Source organism: Oryctolagus cuniculus, chromosome 6 (genome assembly GCF_964237555.1).
Source record: "Oryctolagus cuniculus chromosome 6, mOryCun1.1, whole genome shotgun sequence".
NCBI classification, from domain to species: Eukaryota; Metazoa; Chordata; class Mammalia; order Lagomorpha; family Leporidae; genus Oryctolagus; species Oryctolagus cuniculus.
Window position 1 is genome coordinate 168,109,791 of NC_091437.1, and position 22,412 is coordinate 168,132,202.

Here is a 22,412-nt window from a genome sequence, read left to right on the forward strand (position 1 = left end):
CCGCCGGTGACCGCCAGGGGGCACCGCTGCGCCGCAGGGCCAGACGAGCAAGGCCGCCCGGCCGTGAGCCCCGCCTACCGGGGGGCGGGGCGCGCGTGCGCACTGCGCCCACGCGAGGCGGCTCGGGCGGGAGCGCGGCGCTCGGGAGATGTGGCGACCGGTGAGGACCTGGGGCGCCCCGGCTCCTCGGGGGCCCCCACGGCGCTCGGACCCCCCGGGACCCGCGACCCGCGACCCGATGCGCGTGGGGGAGGCTGGGATGCGCGGCTGGGAGCTCCGCGCCCGGGGACGGGCACTCGGCGGCCGCGGCCGTCCTGCCCCCGGGGTCGCGCGGGGCCCTCGCGGGGGTCAGCGGCGGCGGATGAGCCGCTGGGCCCTGGCGGGGCCGCGGGTGGTGTGGCGGCGCCGGGGTCCTGCTGGGGAGCTGGGTCCGAGGCCTCCTCCTGGCCGCCTGGTAGCCCGCGGCCGCGCCCCGCTGGGAACTGCAAACCTCTGGGAAAGGGGTGTGCCTGCCTCTGCGGGCGGACTGCGCACGCGCCGGGCAGCCCAGGCGGCGCGGGGGGCCAGCGGGGGGTCTTCCTCGCGCTGTCCTGTGCCGCAGTGGCCGTGCGTGGGGCCCCGGGAGGTCTGGCTGCAGGCTTGGCCCCACGTGGCCTCTGGGTCTTGGGGGACGTCTCCTGTGGGAGGGGAGTTGGTGGTGCTTTGGCGAGGTGGCGCAGCCCTGCTGGGGACTCCGCACAGGTCAGCGGAAGACCTCGTGTCCAGGGCCAGCCTGCTGCCCTCCGCGCCTGGGGCAGGTGAGCGCCGTGCCTTGCGGGGCACCGAGCACCCACCGCCTCTGTTCCTGGGTGCCTGCGAGGGGCAGGACAGCGGGTGCTAGGGCGGCGGGGCCCAGGCCTCGAGGCCGTCAGAGCGGGTAGGGCGGCGGGGCCCAGGCTCGAGGCCGTCAGCGGGAAGGGGCAGGACAGCCCGTGCTAGGGCGGCGGGGCCCAGGCCTCGAGGCCGTCAGAGTGGGTAGGGCGGCGGGGCCCAGGCTCGAGGCCGTCAGCGGGAAGGGGCAGGACAGCCCGTGCTAGGGCGGCGGGGCCCAGGCCTCGAGGCCGTCAGCGGGAAGGGGCAGGGCCCCCGGAGCTCCGGCCTTGCTGTTCTGGGAAACCTGGGGCCGCTGGTTGGGCCTCCCTGCTCTGTGGCGCCTTCTTATTCTGGAACATTCTGTGTGCCGGGCGCTGTGTGCCCTGAGCCTTGGCTGTCCCCACGCCCCCAGCCCTGCAGGTGCCAGGGGCCGGGCACAGAGACAGGCTCAGGCGTCGCTGAGAGATGACTCAACTTGGGGATCTCTGTGCAAGGACTGTGCGAGCGGCTGTAGATTCCAGCCACGGCTGCCCCTCGGGCAGGGCCTCGGCTCTTCCTGCCACCCCCTTTGGGGTGACCGTCGGACGCTGTAGAAGGCAGTCGGCCGGGGTGTCGCGGCCGTGCGGCACGTGAGAACACGCACGTGCGAGTCCCGAGTGCGCTCCCCAATCCGGGCCGTCGGGGTCCCTGTCCCGCACACACAGCTGCTGAGAGTGGGCAGCGTCTTACTCCCTGCCCCTCCCCCGGGCCATCCGGGTGCTCGGGCTGGGCTCCCTGAAGGGGCTGTGCTGGCGCCGCAGGGCCCCTGCCCAGGGCCTGGGACGGCAGAGCCGGTGCCCGCCTTCCACTGCTTCCTTGCTGGACTCAGCCTCGGGGCTGTCTGCCCTGCTCCCCCTTGTTCCCTTCTGCACGCTGACGTTTCTGTCCGCTCAGGCCGGCTTGCTGTCTTCCCGGGCCCCGCAGGGGCAGCTGTGCCTGTGCTGAGCCCCTGCACACGTGGGCAGAGCTGCTGCAGACGGGCGCGCACTGGAATCGCCTGCCTTCTGGTCCGGGCCAAACAGGCCACCTCCGTCCTCCCCCTTCTCTCTCTCTCTCTCTTAGATTGTTTGCTTAGTTGAAAGGCAGAACTAGAGGAAGAGGCAGAGCGGGAGAGGTTTCCGTCTGCTGGTTCACTCCCCAAGCGGCTGCATCGGCCGGGACTGGGCTAGGCTGAAGCCAGCAGCCAGGAGCTCTGTCCGGGTCTCCCACGTGGGTGCAGGGGCCCAGGCACTTGGTCAACAGGGAGCTGCGGGAGTGGAGCAGCCGGGACTGGAACTGGCGCCCACAGGGGATGCTGGCACTGCGGGCGGCGGCTTAATGTGCCGTATCACAGCACCAGCCCCGGACCTCTTAAATTTGAAAGAGGGAGAGAATCTTGCAGCCGCTGGTTCACTCCCTGAGCGGTGGCAGCAGCCGGGGCTGGGCCGGGAACTCTGCTGGGTGTGCATCAGCAGGGAGCTGCCGTCGGGGCCCCGCCGTGCCAGGTGCCCAGCCCTGCGCGTTTGCGTCTGTGTTGTCATCGGGCCACTCAGAGATCAACCCTTGACCAAGCAAGGCCTGGAAGCACCGGTCCTGGCCACGGTCGGCCGTGCCCGCCGCCCTGGGTCTGCCCCGGTCCTCAGCCGACCCCAGGGCTTCCCTTTTTCTGAGAAACTGCAGATGTTTACAGAGGTGGCGCTGCCGAGTGGGTGCCTGGTGCTGTATCTGCGGGGCTGCTCTCAGGGTCACTGATAACCCAGGACCAGCACAGGGCCGCGCTGCTGGCTGGCGTCCATCCTTGCTCATGGGCGTAGGGCTCCCGAGACCGGAATACGCCCCCCGCGCCTCTGGGCGCCTTGTCCTGAATCCACTTGGCCTTGTCTCCCAATGTTCCTTTCCTTGGCTGTGGCTTTGCCCCCCCCCCCCCCCCCCCCGCCCAGCTTGTGCCTGCTCCTGGCCTGGCCGCCCAGCCGGAGCCCCTGCCGGGTCTGTTCCTCTCCGGCGAGGAAGCCGGTGCCCCTGTCTTCCGCAGCACCCCCCCCCCCCGCCCCACCATCTTCAGTTCTGTTCCAGGCACTCAGGCCGTCTCCTGCCTCCAGACTTGCCACGGTGCTCTCACTGCGGCTCCTGGGTGCACACAGGGCCTGTCTGAGGGGCTGGTTGGCGGGCGAGCGTGTGCGTGTGTGCACCTGTGTGTGCGCGCACGTGTGTGTGTGTGTGTGTGTGTGGAAGTGGCAGCCAGCGCAGGGCTGAGGAGGTGGGAGGGAGTTTGGGGTGTCTGTCCCCGCCGTGGTCGCCGTGGCAGGTGCTCCACACAGGCGTCCTGGCTCCGGAGGCCCCCGGGGTGGCGGGCGGCTGCCCCCCACCCCGTCTGCCTCTGGTTCTCCCTGAGAGGCGGTGCTGGCTGTGTGTGGCCTTGCGCGGTCCCGGGGCGGCGGGTCATGGCCGCGCCCGGCTTTTGCACTGCTCTGCAGTCCTTGGGCCGTGTGCAGGGCTGTGTGCTCAGCTCGGGGTGGCGTGCAGGGGCGGCTGCTGCTTTGGTCCATCAGTGCCCTGAGTCCTTTCTCTCCTGCGCACTGCTGGGCAGCTTGTGGTCGACAGGCAGAGAGGGAAAGACAGCTCCCACCTGCTGGCTCGCTTCCCAGGTGCCCGCGGCGCTCGGGCTGGGTCGGGCCTCAGCCCAGGCCTCGCGCGGGCGGCAGGAATCTAACCACTGGAGCCCTTACCAGGGCGTGCGTCAGGACGCTGGAGTCCGAGCTGGAGCTGGGACTCGAACCCGTGCCCTCACGGCTGTGCCCAGCACCCGTCCCTCGATGAGGGTTTTCGGGACCTCTGGGGCCCGGGCTGAGCTGCGTGGACTTCCTGTGGCTGAGGGTGCGGCCGCCTCTCCACTCTCCGTCGGGGGCCGGCTGGCTCTGCTGGGCCGCGGCAGGGCCCCCAGGGAGTGTCCCTGCTCGCCAGCCCAGCCTCTGCTGTCTTGCAGCTGCGACTCTGCCGCTTCCACTCTGCCCTGCTGCAGGGCAGGGAGAAGGCCTGGCCGCCCCCCGCTGCCCGCTTCCAGAAGAGCTTCAGGAGCCCCCCTGCAAGGTAGGGGCCCCCACCTGGGCGGGGAGGGCCATGGGTCACGGCGGGGGCAGCGGGCTCCCAGCTCCAGGAGAGGCTGGGCCAAGGCCCCAGGCCATGGTGGCGGACAGGCCAGGTGTGTGCAGCAGCGAGATGGTCTGATGGGGAGGGCAGCTGAGTCCTGCCCCAAGCTCTGTGCGTGACGGCAGGAGAGACCCCGAGATGGGAACTCGAGGCTGGGAACGGGGGGTGGGCACGGGGAGGCCCTGCCCTGTTTCCTGGTTTGTTTTTTTGAGACTTGGTCACTTATTTGAAAGGCAGAGTTACAGAGGGAGAGACAGAGGTCTTCCATCTGCTGGTTCACTGCAGACGGCCCAGGCTGGGCCAGGCCAAAGCCAAGAGCTCCACTGGGTCTCCCACGTGGGTGCAGGGGCCCAAGCACTAGGGCCATCCTCTGCTGCTTTCCCAGGACACAGCAGAGAGCTGGATTGGAAGTAGAGTGGCCAGGACTCGAACCAGCACCCATAGGGGATGCTGGCACTGCAGGCCGTGGCTTTAACCCGCTGTGCCACAGCGCTGGCCCTGGCTTTTTTTTTTTTTAAGAAAATTATTTGCAAGCAGAGAGAGAGCGTCCATCCACTGGTTCGCTCCTCAGTGCCTGCAACAGCCAGGAGCCCAGACAGACGCCACCGGTCTCCCGCATGGGGGCAGGGCCCAAGCGCTTGGACCAGCTCCTGCTGCCCCCAGGTGCACTGACAGAAGCAGAGGAGCTGGGACTTGAACCAGGCACTCTGATGTGGGCGGCCAGCGTCCCAGGTGGCCGCCTCGCAGCCAAGCCAAGCACTACCCCTGCTGCAGCACTGGTGGCCTCCGCCATCCCAGCCTGCAGCCGTGGCTGGACACTGGGCTGGTGGCCAGCGGTGCCCACCCTCTGCTCTCCCATGAGCACCGCCCCGGAAGGCGTGGCGTGGGGCTGAGAACAGGCCTGTGGAGGGCAGGCGCAGCAGAGCCGTTCTCTGTGCCCAGGGCCCTGCGGCGCACGTCCCTGTGGAGGAGGGCGCTGTCCGGCACCGCGGTGGCCGTGCCCCTGCTCCTCGGCGTCCGCTACTTCACCTCCGAGCCTCGCGAGAGGAGGCGCATGCGGCTCACCGTGGACGGCATCGGCCGCTTCGGCAGGTAGGTGGCCCGTGGCCTGGCCCCTGCGAGCCCCTCCTGGGGTTGGGGGTTCTGGGAACGCGTGGGGAGGAGCTGACGGATGGGGCACAGGTGACGCAGGCAAGAGGCTGGCAGGTGAGGGCCCCCCGGGCTGGCACCAGCTGCACAGCCCCTCCCCCAGACCAGCCCTGGCCTGTGCAGGGGGCACCTCCTCCTCACCCATGCTGCTGGACAGGCAGTGTCCACACACACAGGTGTCCACATGGGGACAGGCAGTGTCCACACACACAGGTGACCACATGGCGACAGGCAGTGTCCACACGTGGGGACAGGCAGTGTCCACACACACACAGGTGTCCACATGGGAACAAGCAGTGTCCACACACACAGGTGACCACATGGGGACAGGCAGTGTCCACACTCACACAGGTGTCCACATAGGGACAGTGTCTACACTCACACAGGTGTCCACATGGGAACAAGCAGTGTCCACACTCACACAGGTGTCCACATGGGGACAGGCAGTGTCCACACTCACACAGGTGTCCACATGGGGACAGGCAGTGTCCACACTCACACAGGTGTCCACATAGGGACAGTGTCTACACTCACACAGGTGACCACATGGGGACAGTGTCTACACTCACACAGGTGACCACATGGGGACAGGCAGTGTCCACACGTGGGGATAGATGGTGTTCACACACACACACACACACACACACACACACACACAGTGTCCACGTGGGGATATGGGGATAGGCAGTGTCCACACACAGATTGGGACCAGGAGGGGGGGTCCTGCCTGTGGGCCTGCTCTGGGCTCTGGTCCCCAGAGCTGTCCAGTGTCCTTCCTCTCCCAGGTCAGAACCTGGGGGTGGGAGAGCTGCTGGCGCTGCTGCTTTTGGTCACCTCCGGCCCCTGGTTCTGAGGGGAACCTCAGGTTGGGTGGAGGGATTGACCGCCAGGGGAGGCCGTGGCACTGCTGCGCCCTGCAGCCTCCCTGGCCCAGGCTGGGCTGACTTCCGGGGTTGGGGGCAGGCAGAGCTCCCGCCTACTGGTTCACCCGGAGACTGGCTAAGGCCAGGAGCCCCCTGGATCCTCCAAGGCAGGAGGCAGGGCCAGGGCCAGCGCGAGGCCCTCCGACACGGGCTGTGGGTGGCTTCCCTGCCAGCCTTGATGTCTGTCCCCTGCAGGGCCCCGGGCCCCCAGGTTTTCAGACACGCAGAGGCTTAGCTGGGATTCACTCTAGGGGCAGCCACAGGCGTGAGGAAGCGTGGGCCCCTGGGCCTGCGGCCTCTGGGAAGGACCGGCCCTGCCTGCCCCTCCGCCAGTCAGCTTGCCCGGGCGTCCCAGGCGTCCCAGGCGTCCGTGTCCCTGCAATGCTGGGTCCTGTCTGCTTCCACAGCCCGCTAAGCAGGCGCCTGAGCTGGGGCTGCAGAGCACCCTGAACCCGGCTTCCCGGGCAGCTGCAGGGCTGTGGCACACCCCTGGCTGAGCAGGAGCCCAAGGAAGGAGTGAGGCGGGGAGGGTCAGGGTCGGCTCCCACATGAGGGGGTGGCAGCGTTTGGCCATAGGAGAGCAGAGGGCAGAACAGCAGCCACCCGGCCTCCCTGCCTCAGAAGCCTGATCTTCCTCTCAGGATTTCTGTATTTGAGGGGAGACGGAGGGGTCATCCATCTGCTGGCTCACCCCCCAAATGGCTGGAGCAGCCAGAGCTGCGCTGATCAGGAGCCAGGACCTCCCTCTGGGTCTCCCATGCAGGTGCAGGGGCCCGAGCACTTGGGTCGTCCTCTGCTGCTCGCCCAGGCGCCTCGGCAGGGAGCCGGACGGGAAGTGAGCGGTCGATGGGTGGGTCCCTGGCAGGGGTGCTGCAGGAAACTGATCTGTTCCCTCGTGCCCTTCCATCATCCCCTGGAGTCCCTCGTGGCCGCTCAGGTCTGGGGGCCTCCCTGGACGTGTCACCCGGCTGTCTCTCTCCGACACACACTGCTTGTGTACTTGCTGGGCTGCTCAGCCAGTGTAGACACAGCGGGCTGTCCTGTCGCTGGACTCATTCCCACCCCCTGCTTTTCCCGGACCTGACACGTGGCCAGTGAGTCCTACACCTGCAGCCCCTCAGCCCCTGGTGCGCCTTCCTGGGAGCCACCGTGGTTCCCACACCCTCCTCCCGTCTGCCCTGACCACGGTTCTGCAGGATCCCGGTGGCCTGCAGGCCTGCCCGCGGTGTGAGCACTGGGGCCCCGCCCTGCACCTCTGCAGCCTCCCCCACAGGCTCCTGGGGGAGGGGGAGAGGCTCAGAGGCGCCCCCCTGCCCGCAGGTCTCTGAGGATCGGCCTGCTCATCTCCCTGGACTACTGGTGGTGCACGAACGTTGTTCTGCGAGGGGTGGAGGAGGTTTGTGCTGGTGCCCCAGGCCCACGAGGGGCACCCTGGAGGCGGTGGGTGCTGGGACCGGGGCACAGCGCCTGCACCCATCCTGCACTCTGCCTGTGGTCAGAACAGCCCGGTCTACGTGGAAGTGATGTCAGCATGTCACCAGCGTGCTGCCGACGCGCTTGTGGCCGGCGCCATCAGCAACGGGGGCCTGTACGTGAAGCTGGGCCAGGGGCTGTGCTCCTTCAACCACCTGCTGCCGCCCGAGTACATCCGGACCCTGCGCGTGCTGGAGGACAGGGCCCTCAGCCGGGGCTTCCGAGAGGTGAGCCGGCCCCCGGGCAAGGATGGGGGCGGGGCGGCCCTCCCACCATGACCCCACAGCGCTGCACGCACCCGCTCCTGCCAGGTGGACGAACTGTTCCTTGAAGACTTCCAGGCCCTGCCCAGCGAGCTCTTCCAAGAGTTTGACTACCAGCCCATAGCGGCCGCCAGCCTGGCCCAGGTGCACCGAGCCCAGCTGCAGGATGGCACCACCGTGGCCGTGAAGGTGTGTGGGGCTGGGGTAGCCTGGGCGCCCAGCCTGTCCGGGGCCGGGTCCCAGCTGGCCCGTCTGCACAGGTGCAGTACATCGACCTGCAGGACCGGTTTGAGGGGGACGTGCACACGCTGGAGCTGCTGCTGCGCCTGGTGGAGCTCATGCACCCCAGCTTCGGCTTCAGCTGGGTCCTGCAGGTGACGCCGCCCGGGGCAGCCCGCTCGGGTGGGGCAGGGCCACGCCCCCAGCCCTGGCCTTCTGACCCTGTGTGTGGCCCCCAGGACCTGAAGGGGACCCTGGCACAGGAGCTGGACTTCGAGAACGAGGGCCGGAACGCTGAGCGCTGTGCCCGCGAGCTGGGGCACTTCCGCTACGTCGTGGTCCCCCGGGTGCACTGGGATAAGTGCAGCAAGGTGGGCGGGGCTGGCCCCTCCCCGGGTGGGGCCCCAGGGCCCGAGATGCTCAGCCTCTCACTCGCCCCCAGCGCGTGCTGACGGCCGACTTCTGTGAGGGCTGCAAGGTGAACGACCTGGAAGCCATCCAGTGCCAGGGGCTGGCGGTTGCGGACGTGAGTGCCATGTGCGTGGGGGTGGGGTGGCTGGCTGCAGGGAGCTGCCACAGGCGCCGCAAGCACCCGCCCCTCCCCAGATAGCGGAGAAGCTGACCCGGGCGTTTGCGGAGCAGATATTCTACACCGGCTTCATCCACTCGGACCCGCACCCTGGCAACGGTAGGACGTCCCCAGGGAGGGCCGGGAGTGGGGGCGGCATGGCACGAGCCCACACGCTGTGCCCCTAGTGCTGGTGCGCAAGGGCCCGGACGGGACGGCCGAGCTGGTGCTGCTGGACCACGGGCTCTACCAGTTCCTGGACGAGAAGTAAGCTGGGGGGCGGGCAGGCCTGTCCCGGGGCGTCCTGCCCAGCGCTGGGCTCACGGCCGGGCCCCCGCAGGCACCGCGCGGCCCTGTGCCAGCTGTGGCGGGCCATCATCCTGAGGGACGACGCTGCCATGAGGGAGCACGCGGCCACCCTGGGGGTGCAAGGTGAGGGCGGCTCCGGGCCGGGGCGGGCGGGCAGGGGCGCACCCCAGGGCCGCCCGTCAGCCGCCCCTGCCCGCCCCCAGACTACCTGCTGTTCTCCGAGATGCTCATGCAGCGGCCGGTGCGCCTGGGGCAGCTGTGGGGCTCCCACCTGCTGAGCCGCCGGGAGGCGGCCTACATGCAGGCCATGGCGCGCCAGCACTTCGGGCGCATCATGGCGGTGCTGCGCGCGCTGCCCCGGCCCATGCTGCTCGTGCTGCGCAACGTCAACACCGTGCGGGCCGTGCACGCCGCCCTGGGCAGCCCCGTGGACCGCTACTTCCTCATGGCCAGGAGGTGCGTGACGGGCCGCGGGGCGCGCGGGCACGGGCAGGAGGGCGCGCGGGCAGCGGGGCTCACGCTCGTGTCTGGCAGCGCCGTCCGGGCCTGGAGCCGCATGGCCGGTGCCGCACACCAGGGCCTCCGCAGCAGCAGCTTCCTGCGCCGCGTCAGGGTGTTCTGGGAGATGCTCAAGTTCGAAGTAGCCTTGAGGTGGGCAGACTCGGGGGGCTGGTGGGGGCGGGCAGGGCCTTGCCCCCACCAGCCAGTGACCACCCTGCCCCTGCCCCTGCCCCAGGCTGGAGATGCTGGCCATGCGGCTCACCACCCTCCTGATTCGAGCCCTGGTGCACCTGGGCCTCATGCCCCCAACAGAGGAGCTGTACCAAGCCCTGGAGACCTAGGCCCTGGGGCCCCACGACCACAGAGCTGCCCATCCAGCCTCGGGTCCCCGGGGCCCACCCCACCGATGCCCCACAGCCGGGACACTGGGCTCTGTGTCCAGACGCAAGCAATGACCACTCTGCTCAAGCCAATCTGTCTGTGTTTTGTACAAAAGGGGGTGGGAGGCAGTGTGGCGGTGTCAGAGGGCTAGAAGTGGGCGGTGACGCGGTCTGTCTCCAGCAGGTCGTCCAGGATCTACAGGGAGAGGGGGTGGGTCAGCGTGGCCTGGGTGTGGGGTGCCGGGGCGGGGGGGCGGGGGGCGGGCGGCACTCACGATGTCGGGCGTGGTGCCGATCTTCTTGGCCAGCTCGCCGCGCTCCATGGTGCTGAGGTACAGGTAGCGGCTGAGCAGCTCTCCATCCAGGACATTCCGCACGGCGTTCTGCAGGGTGCGCCGGTCCACGTGCAGCATCCTGGGGGCAGGGGGGGGCCGGGTCAGCGGGGGAGGGGTCAGCTGGGTGGCAGGGCTGGGGAGGGGCAGCACTCACCGGAAGGCGCGTGGGTTCAGGCCCGCGTGGTGGGGCAGCATGGTGGTCAGTGCGTTCTGCAGCATCAGCAGCCGCCGGTACGTCTTCTCCTGCATGGGCAGCAGGAGCCCGATGCCGCCGTCCAGTGTGGCTGGGGGGTTGGGGGAGGGCGTGAGTGAAGCCAACTGCCCCGGCGTCCCCACGGTCCAGCCACAGCCGCCCCCGTGCTCACCGAACCACGTGATGTGCTTGTTCTCCCACATGACCGATTTCTTGCTCGGCCCGTCGGCCGCCCCTCGGCACGGCGTCCTCCAGAAGGTGTTGACGTGGGCACCCACATGGAAGTCAGCCCGGCGCAGGAGGCGCATGCCCCCAAAGCTCTCCTTGGCTGGCCAGAGACCCCTCGGGTCACTGCCTGCCCAGCCCCGCCCCGCCCCGCCCTCCCCGGGAGACCCATGGCCTGCTCACCTTCCGGGAGGTACATGTATACCATGAGGTTGCGGTCTCGGTCAGACACTGCGGGGCAGGCCCAGTTAGTTCCAGCCGAGCCCCGTGTTGGCTCAGCCCCCAGGCCCCGACACTCACCCAGGAAGCCCAGCTGGGCGTTGTCCACCATGAAGTCCACGCTGTACACCTCAAGGGGCTTAGCGTCCTGTGGGGGAGAGGAGAGGTGTCAGCCCCAGCCGGGGGCTGCCACTTGCCCCTGCCAAGCCCCATGCACACAGGGCAGGAGGCTGAGCCCCCGCAGCCCCACGCACCCGGGACACGAGGCTGAGTGTCTTGCTCTCCTCCTGGTAGCGCAGCAGCGAGATGCTCTTCATGACGTCGGCAGCCAGGATGAAGTTCTTGACGCTGATCATCTGGTGGATGTACAGCTGGGTGTCGATGAAGGCCATGCCGGTCAGCTCGCTGGCCCGCAGGCTCCACAGGAAGATCTGTGGACACGGGGGTGGGGGTGAGCGGGCGGCAGATAGGGGGGCAGGGCGGGGGGCTGGGGCATGGGGACTCACCTTCTGGCCGATGGCGGACACCAGGTGACCGTTGCAGTGGCACAGAGCGGTCACTGGCCCCTTCTGCTCCTTTTCATACAGGACCTTGAACTTGTTCTTGGTCAAGGGCTGGCCAGGCTCAGGCACCACCTCGATCACATCCATGATGAGGATCTGCAGGGCAGAGGAAGTGTGGGTGGCGCAGGGGCGGCCGGGCGCCGTGGTGAGCCCTGGACCCTGGGCCTTACCCGCCCGCGACACGTGACCTCCTCGCCCTGCATGAGGCAGGTCCCCGCGGCCACGTAGCCCTTGAGGCCCGACACGGTCTCCTCGCTGCGCAGCGACACTGTCTTCATGCAGGTCACGTGCTCCCACTCCTCCAGCTCGATCCTGGGGAGGGGGTGGTCAGGAGGCCAGGCCGCCCAGCCAGGCCCTCCCACCCCGCCCAGGCCCAGCCTCACCTGGCGTTGGGAATGGCCTCCCAGCTGACCGGGGAGATGAGCTGGATGGAGAAGGCCTCTTGCTGTGGGTGGACGTATCGGTCATCTGTGGGGACACGCTGAGGTCAGGGGTGGGGCTGTGCCCAGCACAGGGGTCCCCTGAGCAGGACCCACCTCTCTCGATGGTCTCAAACTCCTTCTCCTCGCCTGTCATGCGTGGGATGCGGGTACACGGGGTGTTGGTGCTGGTGGCCACAGCGTACACCTGGCAACCAGCGGGTGCCACAGGTCAGGAGGAAGGGGCGGGGCAGGGCACGCAGACTGCAGTTCCCTGGGGGAGAAGGGCGGGGCAGGGCACAGACCTTGGACTCCACGTGGTAGGCCACGTAGTGGGCTGTGCAGCGCAGTGGGATCTTCCTGACGGGCCAGGGGGCGTCGTAGGACAGGTAGGCAGGCAGGACGCTGATCCTCAGCTCTCCCTGGGGCGGGTGGGTGGAGGGGTCAGCCGAGCCTGGCCCTTGGCCCAGGAGACCTACAGGGTGCTGCACGCAGGCGGTGGCCTGGGCACCTCAGCTTCTGCTGAGTCTGCTGAGTCCACCCTCAGGGACTCCCCTACGGCTGGAGACAGGCCCTGCCGGGGGCAGCCACAGACTGGGCACGCCCAGGACTGCAGACCGTCCACTGCCCTGGGAAGCACTCACCTTGGTGGCCCCAGCTCGCGGAGGGTGCATGCCCCCGACACACAGCCCCGAGGAAGGGCTCCTCCGGCTAGGGCTGTTGGGCCCACGTCCTGCACCCCTCCCCACGTTAAGCTCCGGATACCACCCCTTGGGCCGCACCAACCTGCACAAGGTCACCCCTGGCCCCAGCACAGCTAAGGGTCCTCGTTCTGGGGGCCCAGGGCCACTCTACCTGTCTGTTGAAGTAGAGGAAGCCACGGGGGCAGTTGACATTGTGGAACGGGGCGAAGGAGTCGATGGGGCCATCAATGCCCATGGGGTGCAGCCGCAGGGCCCCCCGAGCCGTCACCAGCAGCCAGTGCGGGGAGGGGCCGCAGATGAACACCTGGAGGCAGGGGTGTGAGCATGCATGGAGGCCCCGCCCCGCCCCGCCCCGCCCCAGGAAGGCGCCAGCCTACCCCCGAGTAGCCATAGATGTCCTCAAAGTAGCGGAAGCGAGCCACGCGGCCGCGCGCCCCCGGCCCCTCCTCGCTGCTGCCGCCTTCCGCCTTCTTCTTGGACGGCTTCGGCTTCTTCTCCCGGAAATTGATGTTGTGGGGGACCTGGGGGCAGGCACTGTGAAGGCCCCGCTGGCCCCGCCCCCAGCCCCCAGCGCCCCCCAGGCTCTCCCACCCCTAGCACCTTCTTGAACCGGACTTTGAGGTTGCCCTGGCCAAGCTGTGAGTCGTGGGGGAAGGCCTCGTAGATGAGCAGCTCCTGGTCCACGTGCACCTGCAGGGAGGGGCTGTGCCGAGTGCTGTGCGTGTTGGGGGCGGGGCGGGGCGGCGCGGGGGGGGGGGGGGGGGCTCGCACTCACCAGCAGGTAGGGCCTGCTCTGGCGGCTCCCCAGGGCCACCAGCAGCACCTCCTTGACCAGGGGCAGCTCCCCTTGGCGCGTGGCCTCCTCCTTGCGGGCCTCAGGGCCTTGGGTGGTGGGCTGTCCAAAGGAGCTGTCCACCAGGACCCGCTGCCCCACAGGGAAGTTCTTCACCAGGAACACCAGCCGCCAGTCGGGGAGCTGGTAGATCTGAGGGAGCGAACAGCAGTGGTGGAGGCAGGAGGGGCGCCCTGCTGCGTGCTAGGAAGCACCCCTCCTCCGTGACCCCCCCCGCCCCACCCCGCGCTCGGGCCCCACCCACCTCCATGGTGCCGTTCTCCCGCACCAGCAGGCACCAGTGCGTGGGCTCGGCGCGGAAGGGTGCGGGGTCCCGGTCGGCGGGAGGCTGGCTACTCCTGCGGGCCTCCTCCTTGCTGGGGCTGAAGAGGGAGCCCGAGTCGCCGTACAGCATCTCCTCCTCGTCGTCCACTGTGGGGCTGGGGGCAGCAGGTGGTCACAGGCTGCCCGGGAACCCGACGCCCTGCCCCCAGCACCTGCTCACCTGGTCTCCGAGCCCAGGCCCTCGGCCTCCATGCTGCTCCGGCCGCCCAGCTCGTCGCGGGCCCCACCCAGGCGGCTCTCGGTGGTGAACATGCCACTGACGTCCCGGTACAGGCACAGCGCGATCACCTTGGACTGCTGCGGGGAGCAGGCGGGGCTCAGTCTCGGGCGGGGACACGGGTTGGGGGAGACGGCAGGGCGGGGTGGGGGCCTACATGGTGCAGCGGGGGCTTGTGCAGCGCCAGGCGGTGGTGGCGGCCCCCGTAGGAGTCGCTCTTGAGCAGGAACATGGTGACGTGGCCCTCGGCACTCATGATGACCACGTAGGGGTCGGCCACGGCACACTGCACGATGGGGGCGCCCAGGTCCACCGGGATGAAGTGCAGCTGGTTCACTGCGGGCACAGCGCAGCGGCCGGCTGTCAGCACACGCCCGCTCCGCGGGACCCAGCGACCCCTGGGCTGCCAGCTCAGGGCAGCGGGCCGGCTGTCAGCACACGCCCGCTCTGCGGGACCCAGCGACCCCCTGGGCTGCCAGCCAGGGCGGCAGGCACAGCTGTCAGCACACGCCCGCTCCGCGGGACCCAGCGGCCGCCCACCCCACCTCCTTCCAGCAGGCGGATGCCCAGCGGCGACACTTGGACTATGTAGCGGTTGTCCCCGATGTTTCCGGCAAACACCGTGGGGCCCTGTGTGGCAAAGCCGCTGGTGTCCAGCTCCATGATCTCCTGGCCCGTCTGCAGGATCTGGGGGCGACAGTGGGAGGTGAACCCTCCCCCCCCCCCCACACACAGGGGACCCTGCCCTCCGTGATCTCCTGGCCCGTCTGCAGGATCTGGGGGTGACAGTGGGAGGTGAACCCTCCCCCCCCCCACACACACACAGGGGACCCTGCCCTCCGTGATCTCCTGGCCTGTCTGCAGGATCTGGGGGTGACAGTGGGAGGTGAACCCCCCCCCCCACACACACACAGGGGACCCTGCCCTCCGTGATCTCCTGGCCCGTCTGCAGGATCTGGGGGTGACAATGGGAGGTGAACCCTCCCCCCCCCCACACACACACAGGGGACCCTGCCCTCCGTGATCTCCTGGCCCCTCTGCAGGATCTGGGGGTGACAGTGGGAGGTGAACCCTCCTCCCCCCCCACACACACACAGGGGACCCTGCCCTCCGTGATCTCCTGGCCCGTCTGCAGGATCTGGGGGTGACAGTGGGAGGTGAACCCTCCCCCCACACACACACACTCACAGGGGACCCTGCCCTCCGTGATCTCCTGGCCCGTCTGCAGGATCTGGGGGCGACAGTGGGAGGTGAACCCTCCCCCCCACACACACACACACAGGGGACCCTGCCCTCCGTGATCTCCTGGCCCCTCTGCAGGATCTGGGGGCGACAGTGGGAGGTGAACCCTCCCCCCCCCCGCACACACACACAGGGGACCCTGCCCAGGCCCCACCCCTCACCATGGTGGAGTCTTCTCGACTCAGAATGAGGAAGCCGTGTCGGCGCCCGTCGTCCTCTGCCTCGGGGGTCCCCGCCTCCTGCTCCGAGCCCTCCCCCTTGGGGGTGTCTTCCTGCAGAGGCAGTCGGGGAGCAGGACGCTCAGGGCAGGGCAGGTGTGTGCTCCTGCGTGCCTGGCGCCTCCTCACAGCCCGGCCCCCTCTACCTCCTCCTTGTGCACAGGTGCGATGACCGTCCACATGTCGTAGCAGCCAGGAAGTTCGAAGGTTGTCACCACTTGGGGCCGGATACTCTTCTGGAATGAAGGGAGGGAGAGGCTGGGAGGGTCAGCCCAGCCAGCTGTCACCACGGACGCGCCCGCTGCCCTACACACCTGCAGCACGGAGAGAGCCCCGTTCTTTCCGTAGCCAGAGCACACCACGACCTCCAGGTCCGGCTCAGGGCTGTTCTGAAACTGAACAGGGTGGGTGTGAGCGCCCCCTCCCCAACCCGGGCACCCCAGCCGCCCCCACCCCAGCCCCAGGCACCTCTTCAGAGAGGAAGGCGGGCTCGCCCATGGCGGCGTTGGCACAGGGCCCGATGTTGAGGATGCTGTCACACACCTGCGGGCACACAAGTCAGCTGGGCTGGCGGGGGCAGCCCTCCCCGCCGCCACCCCGAGTCTCACCTCAAACGAGTAGGTGGCCAGCTGCGTGCCCGACTGGGCCTCGCTGCCGTACACCTCGATCTCGTCCACCTCGTCCTGCGGTACCGACTTGCTCCCTGCAGCACAGAGCCCGTCTGAGCGCAGCTGGGCCACTCGGCCCCTCCCCACGCAGCCACCGCCCCGGGACCCTCACCTGACCAGCCCACGGTGGCGTCCACTCGCTTCTTCTTGGAGGGAGGCTCTTCCTGTGAGGCAGGAGGGGGCGGTGAGTGGCCCCAGGCACAAGACAAGGGGAAGCCACCCAGCAGGCCCGGGCACCCACCTTGTCTGCACTGGCCGGGGGCTCCTGCAGCTTCTCCGTGTACTTGAGGAGGAGGGAGTTGCCCAGGCGAGAGCCCAGGAACAGGTACCCGGGCTCCATGGTGACCATCTGAAAGGGGGGCAGGTGAGGGCAGGGCCGTGCTGCACCAGGGCCACCCCTGCAGCCCCAACTCACACTGGTGGTGAGGACGCTGGCAGCCGCCTTGTCGAAGTGGAAGGCACGGACACTGCGCATGCCGTCGGTGACCAGGGTTAGCACGTAGCTGCGGGAGGAGGGCGCTGAGAGGGGGCGGGGCCCTGGGGGGACGGGGGACTGGGGGGCCCTGCGGGGGTAGGGGGTGCACACTATCGGAGACCAGGGTCAGCACGTAGCTGCGGGAAGAGGGCGCTGAGAGGGGGTGGGGCCATGGAGGGAAGGGGGACTGGGGGGCCCTGTGGGGGTAGGGGGTGCACACTATTGGAGACCAGGGTCAGCACGTAGCTGTGGGAGGAGGGCGCTGAGAGGGGGCAGGGGCCCTGGGGGGATGGGGGCACTGGGGCAGGCAGGGATGGGGCAGGGGGCTCACATCTCGCCACCCTTGAGGGAGATGACCATCTTGTCATAGGAGATGAAGGCGGCCTGGGCGCAGTCCAGGGTGATGCGCACCCCCTCCTGGGTGCCTGTTGGGGGAAGTGAGACCGGGCAGACCCGCCCCGCCCCCACCAGCTGCCCGCACACCCCCAGGCCCCCACACTTACGCAGTGGGAAGGCAGTGGTGCCCGCGGTGAGGCTGTTGAGGGCGACGCCATACGGGGGGACGCTCTGATTCAGGTACAGCAGCGAGTTGACGGCAAAGATCACCACGCCACCTGAGGGAGGGCCGAGGCTGGGGGCTGGGCTCCTGCCCCACTGCCCCACCCCAGCACCCACCTCCGCCCAGCCCAGGGCCCTCACCTATGGGCTTGGGCACGGCCAGGGCCTGGGTGCAGTCGAAGGGCAGACTGGTCAGGGACCAGATGACGGGGTGCACCTTCTGCGTGATGTTCAGGGAGATGGCCACGATGGAGCAGGTGTCCTGCCTCACGGCCACGCGCCTGGGCCGACAGGCCAGTCAGCGGGGCCGGGCCGGGCCTCCCTAGGCGAGCTCCCACCCCCAGCCAGAAGGGGGCTCACCCAGGCCAGGTCTGGTTGGGCTCAAACAGGATGAGCAGGGTGGGCTCGTAGTAGCCGTGCAGGAACTGCAGGTCCACAATGTTCAGCAGCTTCTCGTCCAGCGCCCGCACGTCGATGATGTAGCTCGGCAGGAAGCTGGACCTCTGCCTGGGGGGGAGGGCTTCAGCGGGGCACCTGGGCCACAGCGCCCCCACGCCCTACGCACACGGCTGCCCGGCACTCACTCCCCCCCGCGCCCTGCCCGGCACTCACCCCCTGCCCCGCGTGCCCTACCCGGCACTCATCCCCCCCCCCCCCCCCCCGCCCCGCACCCTACCCAGCACTCACACACACACACACACACCCCCCGCGCCCTACCCGGCACTCACCCTCCCCCCCCCAACGCCCTACGCACACGGCTGCCCGGCACTCACCCCCCCCCCCGCACCCTACCTGGCACTCACCCCCCCCCCACCCCGCACCCTACCTGGCACTCACCCCCCCCGCACCCTCCCCGGCACTCACCCTCCCCCACCGCGCCCTACCCCGCACTCACCCTTCCCCCACCAGCCCCTCGTGCTCCTCGGCCAAGCTCTCCCTGCGGAAGGGCAGCACCACCAGCCGCGTGCCGTAGATGAGCATGGCCGCGCAGCGCCCGTCAGGGTCCACCCGCACGTGTGGCGTGTGCACATTCTGCACGAACCCGTCCTGCAGGGGCAGCGCATCAGCCCGGGAGTAGGGAGCAGGGGCGTCAGCCGGGCCCAGGGGGTAGGGAGCAGGGGCATCAGCCAAGGAGTAGGGAGCAGGGGCGTCAGCCGGGCCCAGGGGGAAGGGAGCAGGGGCGTCAGCCGGGCCCAGGGGGTAGGGGGCAGGGGCATCAGCCCAGGGGGTAGGGAGCAGGGGCGTCAGCCGGGCCCAGGGGGTAGGGGGCAGGGGCATCAGCCCGGGAGTAGGGGGCAGGGGTGTCAGCTGGGCCCAGGGGGTAGGGAGCAGGGGCATCAGCCCGGGAGTAGGGAGCAGGGGCATCAGCCCAGGAGTAGGGGGCAGGGGCGTCAGCTGGGCTCAGGGGGAAGGGAGCAGGGACGCCAGCCAAGGGGTAGGGGGCAGGGGCGCCAGCCAGGCCTGGGGCACCTGGGCAGCACAGTGGGCAGAGGGGCCCCTACCCGCAGCTCGGGCTCCTCGAAGTAGTGTAGGGACAGGGTCTTCAGGTCGTGGGTTCCCGGGTCGTACTCCACCACCGACAGCTGCAGGGAGAGCATGCCCGTGGCCTGCCTGCCCGCCCCGCTGGCCAGGCCCCACCCCAGGCCCAGCGCTCACCTTAGCATCCTTGAAGCTGAGCAGCAGGGCGTCCCGCTTGGCCCCCGCCAGCTGCACACTGGCCATGGACATGACATTGCCGAAGAAGGAGAAGGAGGCCACCAGCTCCAGCCGCTCCCGGTGGGCCTTCCCCTCTGCGCAGGGGCGGTGTGTCCAGGTCTCAGCCAGGTGCCCCGACCACCCCCCGCCCTCAGGGGCACCCTACACTCACCTGTGCTCCTGTCATTCTTGGTCTGAGCCTAGAGGAAGGACAGAGGGCAGCAAGGGGTCACTCATCCCCTCGCCCCAGGGGGGCCCCACCCCTGCCGCCCCAGCACCTGCACCACGGGTCTCAGCATGGGCCCAGGCGCCGTGACCATTAGAAAGGAGGACTCCTCCAGTCTCGCTGTGCTGGACACCAGCTGACCGAGCCTGGCCCACTCCCTGGAGGCGCCCTCCCAGGCCGTGACAACCACAGCCCTGAGCGCCAGAGAAGCCAAACCATGATGCCGCCAGGAAAACCAAGTGAGCTCACGCCTGGCCTGGCCGGCCCCCCCAGGCCCAGGGCAGTGACAGGACCCACTACAGCCCCACCCAGGCCCCTGTCTTGTGAAGAACCCTGGGTCTACAGAGCAGTGTGGGTGCTGCCTCTGGGGGTGCACCAGCTCCCCACCCCCACAGTGGACTGCGGCCAGCCAGACCTCCGCTGCCCCTCCCGCAGGGCCCAGGCCAGGCTGCTTCCTGGGTAGTGCCATCCACACGGTACCAGGCTTGGGGACAACAGGAGTGGCCTCTGAGGTGCAGCGCAGCTGAGACAGCCGCAGAACAGGCCTACCCCCCGACACAGAGCAGCTCCACCGGCTCTGCTGCCTGCTGCCCGGGACAGCGTGCGGGTGAGCGGGAAGCAGAGCGCTTGCCCCAGGGGGCGGGACCCTGAACAGTAGCCACACAGCCAACCTCCCCCGATTCCTGACCCTCAGACTCTAAACCACAGTCTGAGTTCGGGGTCACCGGTTACACCCCAAACAGTGACACAAGTCCAGACAGTGGCCCGAGCCCCGCCTCCCCACATGCCAGTCTCTCCTCAGGGTGCCCCACCACCTCTGAGGCTCCAGCCAGCGAAGGCTCTGACCCAGGGCCAGTGCCCGGCCAGCCCAGCCCCTGCGCCTCTGCTCTCCCCTCCTCGCTCCCTCTGCCTCCAGGACCTCTGCCCCACACCCGGGACCCTTGCCTCCCAAGGAGGCTTTAGCACGGCCCTGGCTCCCTACTCCCCACCCTGCCTGTCGAGCTCCCCGGGATGGGGGGGCCTGGTGCTCGCCAGCGTCTCCCCGGACGCCTGCCCACGGCAAGCGCTCAGTACACGCCGAGCAGACAGGAATGGGCTCCAGTGGGCTGTGACCTCGCATAGCAGAAATCCGATTACACGACAAGGTCTGACCCCATTAGAAAGGGCAAAGTCTTCCAGGCAGCTCAGACGCACGATGCCCTCACCTGCCCCCGTGTCTGCAAGAAGCCCTCTCCAGCTTTTTTTTTTTTTTTTTTGACAGGCAGAGTGGACAGTGAGAGAGAGAGACAGAGAGAAAGGTCTTCCTTTGCCATTGATTCACCCTCCAATGGCCGCCGCAGCCGGTGCGCTGTGGCCGGTGCAGCGCACTGATCCGAAGGCAGGAGCCAGGTGCTTCTCCTGGTCTCCCATGGGGTGCAGGGCCCAAGCACTTGGACCATCCTCCACTGCACTCCCGGGCCACAGCAGAGAGCTGGCCTGGAAGAGGGGCAACCGGGACAGAATCCGGCGCCCCGACCGGGACTAGAACCCGGTGTGCCAGCGCCGCAAGGCGGAGGATTAGCCTAGTGAGCCGCGGCGCCGGCCCCTCTCCAGCTTTTTACTTCTCTCCATTTCAAAAGCAGAGCAACAGAGGGAGGTGGGGGAGGTGGCAGGTTATCTCCCACCCCCCTAGTACAACCCCCAGACACCCGGAGCCCAGTCCAGGCGCACCCTGCCCGCCACATCCCCGCAGATGGAGACTCTGCCCTTGAAGCCACGTGCCGAGCTCACGGAGGCGGGAGGCGAGCTTGCTTTTGGGACGGGCTGGGTTCAGAGCTCTCACGACGCGCCCTGGCACAGCCGTGCGTGTCCCACTCAACGCACGCGCGCTCAGTCTCCGCCGCCTTCTCTGCACCCTCAGCTCGCCCTGAGCACGGGCTGCTCCCGCCCGGGCGCCCGCATCCCCTCCAGGAGCCGCCGGCCCGACCCCAGCGTGCCGCGAAGGCGCAGGGGGGCCCGGCCCCGCCACCCACGTGGGCGGCCGAGGCGAGCTCCAGGCTCCCGACCCCGGGGGCCGCCGGCATCTGGGAGGCGGCGGGCGGGAGTTCTCTCTCCCTACGTCAACTTAAAGGGAAATAAAATTGAAAACAGCTGGGAAGCTGCCGCCTTCCGCGAGGAGCCTCCGGGGCCTGCGGCTCCCCCGCCACACGCTCCCTGCACTTCGGTGCGGGCCCGCCGTCCTCCCCCGGCGCTGAGGGCCCCGGCGGGCCGGGTGCGGACGCGCGCGTCCAGGCGGCGCGGGTGCGGGCGCGGGTGCGGGCGCGGGCGCCGGCGCGGCTCGGCCGGCCTACCTCGGCGTCGCGGTTCAGGCGGTACACGTAGAGCTGCGAGGTGCCGGCCACCACGAGGTTGCGCTCGCTGTTGTTGAAGAAGTTGCAGTACATGCAGAACTCGAGGCCGGTGGGCGGGTGCGCCTGCTTGTACACAGCGTACATGGCGGCGGGAGCGCACGGCCCGCGCGCGAGCGCCGCCCGCCCACCCGGCCGTTGCAGCCGACCACCGGGGGACCCGGGACGCCGGCGGACTCGGTCCGGCCTCACCCGGAAGCCCCGCGCCGAGGTTCCGGGCTCTTGCGCGGCGCGAGCGGCGACAGCGGCCCCTGGCGGCCGGGGGTGGCGGCTCCGTCTCGCTCGGCGCCCCCAGCCCTGAGGGCCGGCTGCTGGGGTTACCCAAGGCGCCCCCAGGGATGCTGAGTGCCAGCTCCCGGTGCTGCTGGGACCCAGCACCCTGACCTGGACAAGTGAAGCCGGAACGTGCAGGTGGCGGATGACGGCCTCTGGCGTGGTCAGGCAGGTGGCGTCCCCTGAGCTGCACCCGAGACACCCACCCCCCCGCCACACAGTCCTGGATCCTGTGTGCTGAGACTTTTTTTTAAAGATTTTTTTTTTGTATTTATTTATTTGAAAGGCAGAGTTACAGAGAGGCAGAGGCAGAGGCAGAGAGAGAGAGAGAGAGGTTTCTTCCATCCACTGGTTCACTCCCCAAATGGCAGATCTGAAGCCAGGAGCCAGGTGCTTCTTCTGGGTCTCCCACACAGGTGCAGGGACTCAAGCACTTGGGCCATCTTCTGCTGCTTTCCCAGGCCATAGCAGAGAGCTGGATCGGAAGTGGAGCAGCTGGGACTCGAACTGGTGCCCATATGGGATGCTGGCACTGCAGGTGGCTTTACCCGCTTTGCCACAGCGCCAGCCCCAGGTTTTGTTTTCCTAAGACTTATGTATCTATGAATGGCAGAGTTACAGAGAGAGAGAGAGAATATCTCCCATCCACTGGGTTTTCCCTGAATTGCTCAGGCTGGGCCAGGCAGAAGCCAGGAGCCAGGAGTGCCATCCCAGTCTCGAACGTGGGTGGCAGGGATCCGAGCACTTGGGCCATCGCCTTAGCAGGGAGCTGGAGCAGCATGGGCAGCGGAGCCGCACTCTGGCACGGGAAGCCGG

The 22,412-nt window shown here is 68.8% G+C and overlaps 2 protein-coding genes across 7 annotated transcripts; one reads left to right on the forward strand and one right to left on the reverse strand.

The window, feature by feature from the left end:
* Positions 1-68: 68 nt before the first annotated feature.
* On the forward strand, positions 69-9,895 carry ADCK5 (aarF domain containing kinase 5). 5 transcript variants are annotated; one of them, XM_070075667.1, is made up of 15 exons: positions 69-160; positions 3,854-3,957; positions 4,960-5,109; positions 7,410-7,485; positions 7,589-7,789; positions 7,874-8,014; positions 8,086-8,199; positions 8,284-8,415; positions 8,487-8,570; positions 8,651-8,732; positions 8,801-8,879; positions 8,953-9,044; positions 9,125-9,377; positions 9,456-9,572; positions 9,658-9,895. In XM_070075667.1, exons 1-15 carry the CDS (start codon positions 149-151, stop codon positions 9,761-9,763), a joined length of 1,743 nt encoding a protein of 580 aa, XP_069931768.1. In that variant the 5' UTR covers positions 69-148; the 3' UTR covers positions 9,764-9,895. The 5 variants fall into 5 exon arrangements, with proteins under 5 accessions (XP_069931768.1, XP_069931771.1, XP_069931770.1 ...); XM_070075670.1 differs by having other exon boundaries at positions 105-160; positions 7,594-7,789; XM_070075669.1 differs by lacking the exon at positions 69-160 and adding an exon at positions 509-797.
* CPSF1 (cleavage and polyadenylation specific factor 1) lies at positions 9,887-21,504 on the reverse strand. 2 transcript variants are annotated; one of them, XM_051828727.2, is made up of 37 exons: positions 21,267-21,504; positions 18,883-18,910; positions 18,672-18,805; positions 18,518-18,598; positions 17,911-18,062; positions 17,376-17,522; positions 17,157-17,296; positions 16,961-17,071; positions 16,789-16,882; positions 16,398-16,485; positions 16,224-16,331; positions 16,095-16,146; positions 15,923-16,017; positions 15,783-15,857; positions 15,629-15,709; positions 15,461-15,550; positions 15,258-15,368; positions 14,400-14,541; positions 14,012-14,190; positions 13,798-13,934; positions 13,558-13,732; positions 13,236-13,445; positions 13,061-13,150; positions 12,838-12,981; positions 12,612-12,764; positions 12,062-12,178; positions 11,874-11,964; positions 11,721-11,805; positions 11,508-11,649; positions 11,281-11,433; positions 11,029-11,205; positions 10,856-10,922; positions 10,739-10,786; positions 10,503-10,658; positions 10,292-10,421; positions 10,078-10,216; positions 9,887-9,998 (listed from the first exon to the last, which is right to left on the reverse strand). In XM_051828727.2, exons 1-37 carry the CDS (start codon positions 21,408-21,410, stop codon positions 9,951-9,953), a joined length of 4,314 nt encoding a protein of 1,437 aa, XP_051684687.1. In that variant the 5' UTR covers positions 21,411-21,504; the 3' UTR covers positions 9,887-9,950. The 2 variants fall into 2 exon arrangements, with proteins under 2 accessions (XP_051684687.1, XP_051684688.1); XM_051828728.2 differs by lacking the exon at positions 21,267-21,504 and adding an exon at positions 20,949-21,075.
* Between the last annotated feature and the right edge of the window lie 908 nt (positions 21,505-22,412).